The sequence below is a fragment of the Chlamydotis macqueenii genome, chromosome 1 (assembly GCF_036417535.1).
Source record: "Chlamydotis macqueenii isolate bChlMac1 chromosome 1, bChlMac1.mat, whole genome shotgun sequence".
Lineage (NCBI taxonomy): Eukaryota > Metazoa > Chordata > Aves > Otidiformes > Otididae > Chlamydotis > Chlamydotis macqueenii.
In genome coordinates, this window is record NC_141556.1 from 76159642 (window position 1) to 76173271 (window position 13630).

Sequence of the window (13630 nt, forward strand, 5' to 3'; positions counted from 1 at the left end):
TCCCAAATCCACTCTGTTCCCCCGGCACTGCCCAGAAGTGGGGACGTGGTCGCGGCTGCACAGAGCCTTCCGGAAGGTTCCGCCATGCTGGCACTGCCATTTCAGCCACTGCCCCCAGCACAGCCGCAGTGGCACCCCCATGTCCTGTGGGGCCCAGCCCCATTTTCCACGGATTAGAGAAGGCTGAGCAGCAGGAGGAGCGAGAGGAGGGACTGGCAGACTGCTCTCCTCTATGGGGGAAGATGGCGGCAGGGCTGCCACACGGATGGCCACCTCCGCGCTTGTCCAGCCAAAGGCAACTCCAGAGGGCAGGTAGCACATCCTGACCATCCCCATGAGCACCCCAACCGTCCCCCACTGCCATCTGCTTCCTCCTTACCCTCCTGCTCTCCGTGACAGCCCTGGGCAGCCACGGCCCTCCCATGGTCCCGCCCTGGCCAGGCAGGCTGTGGGAGCCTGCAAGCCCTCAGGTGGGACCACTCTGCCTTTTTCCTGCTTCCTGTTCGGTTGTGGCCACCATGCTGGTCCTGACTTACCTCCCTTGTCCTTCTCGTTGTGCCATGGGGGCCACCCAAAAGACGGCAGCCAGCTGTGCCTGATGCACGGAGACAGACACCCAAGTTTGGCCTGTTTCTTCTTAGGCACTTTCTACAAACAGCACCAGTCTGAGGCCCTCAGATCCCCTTCTTCTCCTCAGAAAAACCTTCCAAGTTGCTCTCATGGCTTCCTACACTCCTGTGTCCCTCCTCTTATAGCACCAGTTCCCCATACAGCCCAGCTGGTGCAGGTTTGCTGACCTGAAGCAGAAGCATTGCTTTTTTTTTTTTTTCCCCCCTCTTGAAAAAAGAATCACCAGTTGCACAACTGGACACGGCAATCTAACAGCAACCTCACACAGGGGTTATACTTGGATTCTTTTACAGCCCGAGAAGAAATTTCCTTCCATTGTGTTTTTCTGTAGGTGAAAAACCAACATAAAGATAGTGGAGGTTTTATCCTGTTGCATAATAATAACACCAATTAGTTACACAGCTTCTTGTGAAGAAGTAGCACAGGCAGTGAGATGCTGAAGACAGAAAAGAGAAACAGGTGGAAGCAACACCTAGCAGCAGGGCTTCATGTCTAGTACAGGGAGGGGACCTAGGTGATGCAGCTGTGCTGTGAACTTACTTAATTAAGAAACACACCTGGCTAAAATGATCACCTAGTCAAAACGGGATGTTATGTCCACATGTTTCTGATGGGAAACTTTTAACCCAGAAATATTCCCACCTATTATGCTCTCCAGAATTCTGTCAGTTGTGCAATAAGACACAAAGATTTCTGAGAGGGAGGGTTTTTTTGGTAGAAAAAAAAAAAGAGTGGCTGTTAAAAGAAGAAAAAACTACACCTAGAAAGCCACTGGCTTGTTCTGCCTGCATTCACCACTGAGACACATCCATGTGCTGAAGTTAATCCTGCTAGGTTGGCAACACATGCGCTCCCTTTGGGATCAGATTTGGCCACATGTACAGCTGGTAAGTGCAGTGGGATTTCAAGGTAGTGAAGAAACAGCAAGTTCAGAGTAATGGCAGAGAAAAAGAAATTCAGACATACATCAAAGTGTCATAGCACTGATCATTTTTCCATGTCAGAGCCATGCCAAGTTACCGTACAAAGATGTCAGTATTTCACTATGGTACTACGGGTATCCAGTCTGAAATGAGAGTTACAAGAAATGCATGATAAGCTGCACGTTTGAGCATCCTGCATCCTTGTGCAGCCTGGTCTTTCCCAGGCTAATGCTAGCATTTGAATCAAAATACTTCTACGAAGAACTCTTCCATATCAAGCCAATACAGAAGGTTAAGAAAAGGTGTACAACCACATGCCTGACAAAGACGAGAAGGACATTTCTCACACTTCACATGCAAGAAACTACCAGAGTGAATGACTTAGCCATAAAACATACGATTCTGGACATGAGGAAAAAGAGTTGGTGTAAGTTGAGTTGCATAACTGTGGGTTTCTTATTATTTTACCTATGAAACAGTAAGAGGCAAATAAACCACAAAGAAATAACCTCTAATCACTGAGACCCTACGTAATGTTTTACCACCACTTCTATCTTAAACATATTACTCTGGTGTTGCAGACGTGGAAATTTAGACAAAGACACTTCTACTTCCAAGCAGTGATTCAGCAGGAAAGTATTGTTATCAACACCTGTTGCATTTCCCCACACTGGTAAAAGAATTGCTTTTGGCTATTTCTTTTCCCAAGGAGGACCAGAAAAGGCAGCCTGTCGCTGTGGAACGTAAAGCAGTAGACAAGATCATTTGAAATTAAGTTACCTTTGGAAAACAAGAAAAACTTTACACTGAGCCAAGCAGGGATTTAAAATGCTTTCCATTTCTTAAAGCAATTTTCATATAGTCCCAAGTCTCTCCCAAGACCTCACCAGTCATAACATTCTTTACCACCCCGGGAATTTGATCCTAAGCTTCTCTAAATCGTGTCCTATAGCACTGGCTGGCATTTATTTACAGACATAGAAACATTACAGAGAGCAAGCCTACAAGTTCCTACAGCTGGTGGAACTACATGAGAGGCTTTTCAGGCATGATACAACGGAGAGAACAGCAATAGAGGAGCAACTGGCAGGCACCAATGAACAAGTTCACCCTTCCCTGCAGCATCAGGGGCTACGGAAGGACAACAAGAGAGTCCCAACTCAGGTTCTGGTGTGTATTTGAAGCACGTAGGATCCGAGGCAGATATTCAGAAAGGGTACAAAATCACTGAGCTGTCACACAGAATACTTGTGCCGTGGGCTAGAAACCAACTCTGTGGCAGGTGAAAGGCACTCCGTTTCCTTCAGACTGGGAAACTACCCTGCAGCCAACGGTCCACAGGTCACACTGGATGCCTTGCCTGCTCTTCAGAGTCCTCCTTCATCTTTGCATATGTGGCAGGGCAGAACTGAGAATACAGCTGAGCCAGCAAAGCCTGGGATGTGATCTCTAGCGTTGTTCCATGGCTCAGTTTGTTCCATACGTGCACTGCGTAGGTGTTCTTAAAAAGCTTGTGAAGCTCCGTGGAGCTGATTGCTTCAAACAACTTTTTCCAGTCCTCCCAGGGAATAGGGTAAAGGACTTCAGGGGAAAGAGCGCGCACCCCCTTGCAGCTCATGTTGTTCTGTATATTACTGATGGAGCACCACTTCTTGAAAACACGTGTTAAGAGTTTTGGGCCCTGGTGCGCCCAGATCCAGCCATTGTAGTTATCCACAAAGTCCTGCATGCAAAGCTCTATGTACTCATGCTTGGGTTCAAAGGAGAGAAAAGCCCCATTCAATACACTCTGAGATTGCAAACCGAGGGCATTGGTGAGGTTCTTCAAGTTCCTAAGGACAATGAAGTCTGTGTCCAGGTAGATGCCACCAAATTTCCACATGATTGTAATTCTGCAGGCGTCAGACAGGACGGGAAAGAAATAAGGTTCCTTCTGGTGGTCAGGCTGCAAGTACCACTTTGCCAGAGGTGTCCCTGAGAAAAGCTCCAGCAAGTTCAGGGGCTGGAATTCCACGTTGGGGAAGCAGCTCAGCAACGAGAAGCCCCAGTGATTGGGTAATGAGGCATTCCCGTCTGCCAAGCCTTTCATAAGCACCACGACCCTTGTCCCAGGGTGCGTGCGGGCCGCTGACTCCACAGAGCACAGGAACAGGTAGCTTGGGCTAGTTTGCTCCGAGGTCTCCACAAAAAACACATCTCCTGGTGGAGGAGGAGGCCCACCAGCAACGGCTTGGGGAAGGTAAGGCAAAAACTGTTTACACCTCTTTTGTGTATGCAAGCTGTACAGCTGGCTCTCAGTGTCCTTCCCAGTTCTCCAGCAGAACATGACAGAAGCAAAGAACACAAATGAAATGCTGAGGATAAACAGAGCCCTGAGCCTGTGGCTCAGGGGCACCGTGGTCAGTTTTAGCAGGCAGTTGGACATCCTGGGCAGTCTTGCTCACGTTGGAGCCTGCTCTCCCAAGACAACTGTCGTGATCTGAAGGGGAGGAAAGAAGAAAAAGACACTGACAGGCAAGGCAGCAGACCACAAGCCTTGGGACAGTGCCACAGCAAAGCGGAACTCTCCTTTCTTAGCCTCAGGGCAGCCTGCTTCAGTTATGCCTTTAGGTCCTTTCTGAAACCGTCTCCTCACTTCTCCGCATTCTCACAGGGCCTTCGGGTCAATGCACAACTGAGGGAGAAGCAGCAAGGAGAACTGCGGCAATTCTCCTGCCTCCCTCTGCTCCGTCTCCAAACCCAAATCCCCATGCTCCAGAACAGAGAGCTTCAGGATACAGCAAAAGCTTTAATATGTAACCAACAGGGAACAGGACAAAGAACTCAGCTGGCATAATGCCATTTGTCATTCACCCCTGATTACTGTGACTGAGACACACACTAAACGCTCCATGTAGCCAGAAAATGACTTGTCAGCTGCACTTGGAGGTTTCCAAATGCAACCGCACGGAGCCACCTCTCTCCATTAGGCACTGGGGCTTTGGGGACAGAGAAGAAGCAGCCCGTACACAAATCATCAGCTCTGGACTCCCAGAACGTGTTCTTCTCCTGCAGAGAAGTGCCAGCATGTGCTGTGGGTGTTACACACAGTGAAAAAAACCCACTCTGCTTTTTACATACCTGTTTCCCCCTCCCTCCACAGCACAGCGTGTTGAATCCTGTAAATCATTTTTAGCTTGGTAAACTGCAGAAGAGAAACCAAGGACAGGCTTGAGGGGACAGAGTTATTTCTTCTATGCAACAGACACAGGAAACTGGCATTCTACATTCCTCTGAAACTGCAAGTCCCACTCTCAGAATCTGGGAATACTACTCACCTGTGCCTGCTTTCTAGACACCACAGAAGCCACTGCTCAGCTGGCTTTTCAAGAGGTTAGTGTCTTTGAGAGCGCCTATAACTCTATGGTCTGGCACTTCCTTTTGGTGACAAAAAAGGTGAAAGGTGGAGCCTAACAACATAGAGATAACATGCAAATCAGGGAGGATGTGACACCATAAGTTCACCTAACACACTGGCTGAAAGAAGAGTCATATAGCTGATGGGTCATGCGGCTCTGCTGTGAAGAGCCCATCTAATTTGGAAGGAACCAGCAAACAAAAAAAAAGAAGGAAAAGGAGAGTCCTTATTGCTACACATTAAGCTTTATACTGTGGCAGAAAAGCATTTTGCTGTTTTCTGCTTCTTTGCTAAGAATTCTCAGTGCTCACGCTCCTTGCGTGGCTGCCACAAGAACTAAGCCAAGAGTTTCATACAGCTGCCTCCTCCCACCCCAAGACTTCATTCCTAAATACAACTTTGAGCAATTAATTTACTCATCCATTTGGGAAGACTCCCTCTGAGGCCAGATACTTCACTGAATGACTTTGCCAATTGCAGGTGTCCCTCATTTTAGGATTGAGTTCCCCCTTGTCCCTGTGCTCAATGGCAGCTGACCTTGCCTTACAGAAGATGCGTTGACACATTCACAAAATATCACCTTTATCCATACAGCCACTAAGTTTAGGGATTACTACAGTTTCTACACAGCTGCCTGCAACAAATGTCAGGCCTATTGCTCCATAGCTTCCCAGATCCCTCACCCCTCCCCAAATCCTTCCAAACACTGCAGCACCATGGATGGACTCATAAGATGCCAACACTGGAGGAGCTCCGCCTTAAGCTTATTCCCAGCCCTTTCAGCGTTGGAGCTCTCCAGGCCTCAGGTCACATCCCATCAGGTCACAAAATCACACAAGAGTTGGGGTTGGAAGGCACCTCTGGAGATCATTTGGCCACCCCCCCTGCTCAATGCCCAGTCACCTAGAGCAGATTCCTCAGGGCCATGTCCTCTTGGCTTTTGACCTTGTCCGAGGACAGAGACTCCACAACCTCTCTGGACAACCTGTTGCAGTGCTTCACCACCATTTCTTTCATTCTAATTTCCCCTACTTCAGTTTGTGCCTGTTGTGTCTCATCCCATCACTGGATTCCACAGAGAAGAGCCTGGCTTGTCCTCTTTACCCCACCAATCTCCAGTCATGGATTTATACACTTTGACAAGTCATCCCCCCCTGCGCCTGCTCTTCTCCAAGCAAAATGATCAGAGCTCTCTCAGCCTCTCTTCATATGGCACGTGCTCCAAGCCCTTTCTCATCTTAGTGGCCATTTGCTGGCCTTGCTCCAGTATGTGCATGTCTCGCTTTTACCGGGGAGCCCAGAACAGGACACAGCACTCCAGATGTGTCTCACTTGTGCTGAGTAGCAGGGAAGGATTGCTTCCCTTGATCTTGGAGGTAATGCTCTACACAATGCAGCCCAGCAGGCTGTTGATTGTCTTTGCTACAAGGGCACACTGCTGGGTCCTCAGCAACTTGTTGTCCACAGAACCATCAGGTCCTTTTCTGCCAAGATGCCTTCCACCAGGTCATCCCATATACTTAGCTCCTCATGTCTATGACTGCATTGGCTCTACCCAGGTTTGCTAGAAGCTACAGTCAGTTTTATCTCACCTAACTTTAAAAGTCCATGGTATAGACACCTGTGTTCCCATCATAGGCAGGGATGCCTGCAGTCACTTATGTGCTTGTGTAATCTGCAGCAGGGTAGATGAATCACCCATTGATTAGGTCCCCAGTGACAATAATAAGATGTCACTGGGGACACTGTTCCTAGTCCTGGACCTGGTCACTCATTCTTCTGCTTGATATGGACATATCTGCCCCTGTTCATCCAAAAGGTCTTCTCTACTCCAATGAAAGGAATGTAAAGCTTTTTCTTCTCATACCAATGCAGAAACAGGGAAATGCTCAGACCTTCTGAGAGTGTGACAAGGGCTAGTCAGATATGTACGAGCCACAAGAATTTCTTTAACAGAGCAAGAAACCAGCTAATGCATATTTTCTGACAATGCGTTATTTGCAAAATACTGCCTGTAATTTTCATGACCTTGTTGCTAAATTTAAAAGCCTAACTAACCAATGCAGTGCTGGAAACACGCAAAGAAAAAAAAATCAAAACAAAAAACCCAGTTCAAACAAAAATTGTAAAACTTACAGAGACACCATACTGCATAAGATAAAGGCTCACATTTAAACAATAGCAAGTTTTCCTTGTTCCAAGCACAAGAAGGATGAAATGTAGTACCAAGGGAACAGACATGGAAGATCTCATAGCTCCTCCATGCAAGAACTTTAAACAATCTGATGCTGCTGGATCAGTACATGCTCACATCCACTCACGATGCCCCTAAGGTGTGCTGGAGCATCCTGCACTGAGCAAAGAGGTTTCCTGCTCTGTGTGATTTTAAATGTGCTTTGCTGAAATTTTCCTTGGCAGCAAAATCACAGACAACAAAAAAAAATGCAAAGAACCAAAATTGTATTACAATTGGGTGATTGGGTGATGGTACAGCATGAATCGTACATGAAGTCAACTTATGTGAAGCCAAAGAGGCATCACCAGTTCCTGCAATCCTCTCTTTTTCAAATTGCAACAGCAGATAATCAGAAGCCCCCAGAACCTGGCAAATCATTCCTAATAAGAAAAAATGTACACTGTTGAGTGATATTGCTACAGAACATCATCAGATCTTTGTGGCAGTTCAAGTAGTGGTAATAAATGGCAAGAAATAAACTGTACAAACTCTTTAAGGGCATGCATTTAGCAATGTCAGAGAATGAAAGGTTACATTCTCAGTTTACATTGAAAGCAATTACAATTGCTTTTACATCATTACATTGGAACTGTAAAGTTCCCAAATTATCACTTCTGTAAAAGGTCTCAACCTCCAGGCCTAAACCGTAGGATAACCAGTACAAATAACTGCCATAGCCAGAGGCGATCACATGTTGACAGGAAAACTGTGGCTGTATATATTGCAGAAGTGCAAATGTTGTTTGCAAAGTAAAATATAAACTAAGGATGTGAAAAAGCACTTTCTTTTCTTCTGTGATTTAATTGATACAGCTTATACTTAGGCAATTAGGAGATTTAACCTATGAAGCTAGATAGACCTGCAAATAAGCAGAAAATTGTAGGAAAGAAGGTGCAAAGGGATCATCTAGCTATTAGCAAATACACCTGCTGAGCCAAAGGGGAGAAGAGAGAGAACAGAGAGCAATGGAAACAGAGGCAGCACAGACTAAGCGTTCTGTTTTGCCTAAAATGTTGCACGAATAAAACTGCAAAAGAGAAGCCAAATGATCCCTGATACCCAGGCACTCGCTGATAACTTGCCCAAAGAGACCCGGAAGGGTGATTACCTGGGTGCCTGTGACTTTGGCTGCCAGAGCTCGTGCTTGCTATTAAATACACTCTTTGTCTTGACAACCAGGCTGCTCTCTCCTAGGCTGGCCTGCCGGTGGAGTGCAGGGAAGCAACAAACCCAGCCCCTAGGCTGCGGGGAGCAGAGAAGGCGAACTGCTGAACAGGCAGCTGCTGAGGCTCTAAAAAGCAGGAATAAGAGTCAATTTAGAATCTGAATATTTGATCAATTCAGAATACTCCCAAAGAAGAGGACCCCTGGGAAAACTGGAATTGTGACTGAGTCCTCCCACAGCAGAGAAAGAGGAACTACAACCAATAACAGTATTCAGCCGACATATCTCCAGGTAGAGGAAGAGGCTCCTCCTTCCAGTCTTGTGAAGTCTCTGAACCAGTCTTAAAAGGAAAATAACCGGTGCCGGTCCTGTGAGCCTACCTGCACATAGTGTACATCCCCAGGGCTCTTGGGAAGAAGACCCAAACCTAGTGGCTCTGTGTCCAGAGGAGATGAGGTGGATTCTCTGTCCTCTAAGCCTTCCCACTGCCCGCCCTCTTGGTGCTTTCCTTGTGTTGGCTTCTTGGTCCCCACATTTGCTTGCTCTCACCCAGCAGTGACAGAAAATACAAGATGGCTCTCATGCTTATCCCTGAAGAAGGGAAACTGTAAAAGAAGCATAAAAGCATAACCTGAATCTACCTCTTATCAACTAAAATGGATTGAGAATGTAACTCTTTGATGTCCCGCAGAACATGCTTAAACGCAGATTTGCAAGAGATGCTGGTTAGAGATGGTTTTGTATCTTAAACTGATGCTTTGGACGGTCCCTTTCGTAGCCAACATTTTGTCCTGGTTTTGGCAGGGATGGAGTTAACTGTGCGGTAACTTGGGCTAAACCATCACAATTTTAAAGCAATAGCTGTGTCCTCTCATGGCCAATTCAACCAAGCAAAGGAGAGAGTTCCAGCTCTTAGTGTGGGAGCCAGGGCTAGAGGCATCAAGACTGGGGCACGGCTGCACAATCTGGTACAGCTGAGATCAGCCAGAATATGTCATGAAGATCCAAATCTAGCTTCACAGGCTAAATGAAAGCATACCTTCCTTCTTTATCTTATCATTGCACAATTTTACTGCCACTTCAACTACCTTATGCCACTAAATTATTCCAAAACTACATTTATGGTACATCAAGTAGAAACATGGCAAGATAGCTCTGATGAGCCTTGAACTAAGTGATTGCACCAGTCCCAGTTGTCTCTAGGAAAAGGAAACAAGTACTCTTGAGTTTAGTGATGTCCCTTCAAGTAAGCACGTGGACACATAAACAGAAAAACACTGGAGGAGCATGTAGATTTGCAGCAAATTCAGTAACAAAAACAGAGAGGAAAAAGGTCCAGCAAAGTGCTGCTGCATACCCAGGTAGCTGCTAGGGGTCCTGAACAGTATCAGGGATCACAAGCAGCCCGATAGGAGTATTTTGAGGACTTGCCAGAAAACAGTAAAAGATCTCATTTTTCTTCAGATTTAATTACCAGCGAGGGTAGAAGAGGTAAGCTTTGACAATACCAACAGAGTGACTCATCGGTCTGTTAAGTATGGAGGAGCAGAGCAGTGCCAAACGGATGGATCCACCAGCTAATTCTACTAGTATTTAGGGGAATTTGTAGAATCATAGAATGGATTGGGTTGGATCTAGGTCCAAGCCCCTTGCCATGGGCAGGGACACCTTCCACTAGACCAGGTCACTCAAAGCCCTGTCCAACCTGGCCTCGAACACTTCCAGGGATGGGGCATCTACCACGTCTCTGGGCAACCTGTTCCAGTGCCTCACCACCCTCACAGTAAAGCATTTCTTCCTTATATCTAATCTAAATCTACCCTCTTCCAGTTTAGAAACCATTACCCCTTGTCCTAACACCACATGCCCTTGTCAAAAGTCCCCCTCCAGCTTTCCTGTAGGGCCCCTTTAGGCCCCGGAAGGTCCGGAGCCTTCTCTTCTCCGTGCTGAACAGCCTCAACTCTCTCAGCCTGTCCTCATAGGAGAGGAGCTCCAGCCCTCTGATCATCTTCGTGGCCCTTCTCTGGACCCTCTCCAACAGGTCCGTGTCCTTCTTGGGAATTAGAATGAGTATTTAGCATTTTAGCAACAGCTTTAGAGCTCCCTCTTCTGACCCTAGAGAAGAATGGCAAACCAAGCATGTGAAAAGATGTGAGGTGAGATGAGGGTGAGTGTTGTAATTGTAACGGGTATATTGGACCAAGCTATAGACAGAGGACACTTAAGGCACCTGTCTCTTAACTGCATCTTTTGCACTTAATCACAACTTCACCTTTCCAGAGTGAACCCTGCAATATCCAATTTCACCTACATGTTTTTTAGAACTACAGTTTCCCCTGAAATAAAAGAAAGAAAAGTGAAAATAGCCACTCATATAGCTATAATGCAGTGCTGGATAGACCTTCCATGTGGCAAGAAGAATTAAACGCAAGCCATGGCAAAGAGTTGGAGGATGATATCAGCAGGTTTCTGCAAAAAGTGAAGAGACTGTGGGAAGAAATGGTAGGGCACTTTTTATAGCTGTCGATTCCTAAATCTCTGTACAGAATGTGGCCATAGATGTGATGGCATCTTGCTGAAGGTATCCAGAAAAAAACCTATACAGCCTCTGTCTGTTATCTGCAACAGAGAGAACCAATGAGGTACGTACATAATGGCCACAAACAGAAAGTCACATAGCCAGTCATGGCAACATCATTAAGCTTCAATTCAGCTTCAGTCTCCCTAAGTACAATAAGCAGTAGTCTAAGATTAGTGGAAAATGGCCAGTAATGCTACTACACTTAGACAGAGTAGGAAATTTGTTGAATTAATCAAGAGAGAGCTGTAACAACTTCCAAAAAAACCAGGCATACTCAATTTCAAGTTGAGTGACCTTACTCAATAACTTCATCAAATGTAAAAAAAAAAGCTAGCAGGAGCTGTTATTTTCTCTTTGACAGGATTAGCTTGCACCCAGTGACAGTGGTATTTGAGAATGGTGGCACGTGAATCCATAACAGAGAAGTGGTTCTTCTGATGTTAGAATAGATTTGCAGTTTAAGTCTAATCCCTTCTTGTGAGCAGTATCTTTCACCTGGGTTTAACATTTCTGAGGAACCATTGCGATCCTGTGGTTGGGTGATGGTCCAGCTGAAGTCATAGCTGCCCCAGCCCCCAAATAGCACAAGAACTAACCCAGACCTCCCTGTGCCCAGCGTGGAACTAGCCAACCCCAGTACACAGCCAGCTCTGCTGCTCACTTCCCTAGCAGAAGGAGGCCATGCAGTTCATGCAGCTCAACTTCAGAGCTGCTCTCTCTAGTTTTTATTCCCAGCTTGGCTCAGCTCTGGTAATAGCAGGTTCTCTCCGCACCATCCCGTGCCTACGGGCAGTGCCTGGGAACAGCAGTTCCCAGCACGAGAAACAGCCAGAGAGTAGTGGACTGAGTAGGGTGTTGCTGAGCTAACTCAGGAATCATGTGGGAAGGGAGGGATGGAAGGATCACATCAGAGGGTGAATGGATGAAACAGGGAGCATGACTTGCTCCAGCACTGCTGGAGGATCCTGCAGATCCCACAATGATGTGACCATAAAGCAAAATGCTAATGGATCACTCCACTGAGCACCTTGTCCATAAAGGGACTGCTGCACAAGCTCCGGGCTTGTCTGCAGTTCAGATCATTCACTGGAAGGTGAAAACTTATATGCCCATGATGTAGCAGGTAGGAAAGGACTATGGAAAAGGTCTGCAGGAAACCGTCTCTCACAGCTACCAGAATCCAAAACATATTCTGGAGCGCACTAGCTCTTTGCTTCATCGCCTGCAAAGACATTGTGAAGATGAGGAATAATGTGGGGCAGAGAGGCTGCATTTTGCTCACAGAACTGATGCTGGCACAGCTACACAGGTCCTGACTTCGCCTCTGCGTAACAGTCTTCCAGAAAAAAAAAAACAGCAAAAGCTGAAAAAAGAAGATTAAATGTGAATAAAACCCAAGGAGGGGGGGAATTCCCTATAATGCTGGCAGGGATCAGAGACCCCTAAGAGATCAGAGATCTCTGGCCAAGGGCTGCTCAGCCTTGTAGCACGGGGACCATCCCCAGCCACCAGAAAAACCACCAAGGGAATACCCTCTAATCACTGACCCAAGAAAGTGCCTAAATTTCAGCAGGGCTACCCTGCAAGAGGCAAGGATTTGGCCACGATAACATCATGCACTGGGACAGCTCTTGCCAACACGGCTGTAGCTGTGCTGCTCCATGCCACCCAAGCAAACGGCTGGGGAGGCAGAAGGCAGGAGGGACGCAGGCCCACAGGACCACAGGATGCCTCTCCCAGAGATGGGGTTATTCCTACCCAGCCCAGAAACAGGAAGAACAAGGCACAGCCCATCCCAAATCCACTCTGTTCCCCCGGCACTGCCCAGAAGTGGGGACGTGGTCGCGGCTGCACAGAGCCTTCCGGAAGGTTCCGCCATGCTGGCACTGCCATTTCAGCCACTGCCCCCAGCACAGCCGCAGTGGCACCCCCATGTCCTGTGGGGCCCAGCCCCATTTTCCACGGATTAGAGAAGGCTGAGCAGCAGGAGGAGCGAGAGGAGGGACTGGCAGACTGCTCTCCTCTATGGGGGAAGATGGCGGCAGGGCTGCCACACGGATGGCCACCTCCGCGCTTGTCCAGCCAAAGGCAACTCCAGAGGGCAGGTAGCACATCCTGACCATCCCCATGAGCACCCCAACCGTCCCCCACTGCCATCTGCTTCCTCCTTACCCTCCTCCTCTCTGTGACAGCCCTGGGCAGCCACGGCCCTCCCATGGTCCCGCCCTGGCCAGGCAGGCTGTGGGAGCCTGCAAGCCCTCAGGTGGGACCACTCTGCCTTTTTCCTGCTTCCTGTTCGGTTGTGGCCACCATGCTGGTCCTGACTTACCTCCCTTGTCCTTCTCGTTGTGCCATGGGGGCCACCCAAAAGACGGCAGCCAGCTGTGCCTGATGCACGGAGACAGACACCCAAGTTTGGCCTGTTTCTTCTTAGGCACTTTCTACAAACAGCACCAGTCTGAGGCCCTCAGATCCCCTTCTTCTCCTCAGAAAAACCTTCCAAGTTGCTCTCATGGCTTCCTACACCCCTGTGTCCCTCCTCTTATAGCACCAGTTCCCCATACAGCCCAGCTGGTGCAGGTTTGCTGACCTGAAGCAGAAGCATTGCTTTTTTTTTTTTCCCCCCCTCTTGAAAAAAGAATCACCAGTTGCACAACTGGACACGGCAATCTAACAGCAACCTCACACAGGGGTTATA

At 47.6% G+C, this 13630-nt stretch overlaps 2 protein-coding genes across 5 annotated transcripts in view; both read right to left on the reverse strand.

Annotated features, from left to right (window-relative positions):
* Positions 1 to 13630, reverse strand: part of LOC104473358 (lactosylceramide 4-alpha-galactosyltransferase) — a 61721-nt gene that overhangs the window by 10180 nt on the left and 37911 nt on the right. The gene's annotated exons all lie outside the window — the stretch shown is intronic.
* On the reverse strand, positions 2714 to 4975 carry LOC147602145 (lactosylceramide 4-alpha-galactosyltransferase-like). The gene is made up of 2 exons (XM_086757251.1): positions 4871 to 4975; positions 2714 to 4032 (listed from the first exon to the last, which is right to left on the reverse strand). The coding sequence occupies exon 2, from the start codon at positions 3976 to 3978 to the stop codon at positions 2896 to 2898; it is 1083 nt and encodes a 360-aa protein (XP_086613377.1). The 5' UTR covers positions 3979 to 4032; positions 4871 to 4975; the 3' UTR covers positions 2714 to 2895.

Coding starts and splice junctions, on each gene's coding strand:
- LOC147602145 (XM_086757251.1), bottom strand. CDS start 3,978: ATGTCCAACTGCCTGCTAAAACTGACCACGGTGCCCCTGAGCCACAGG.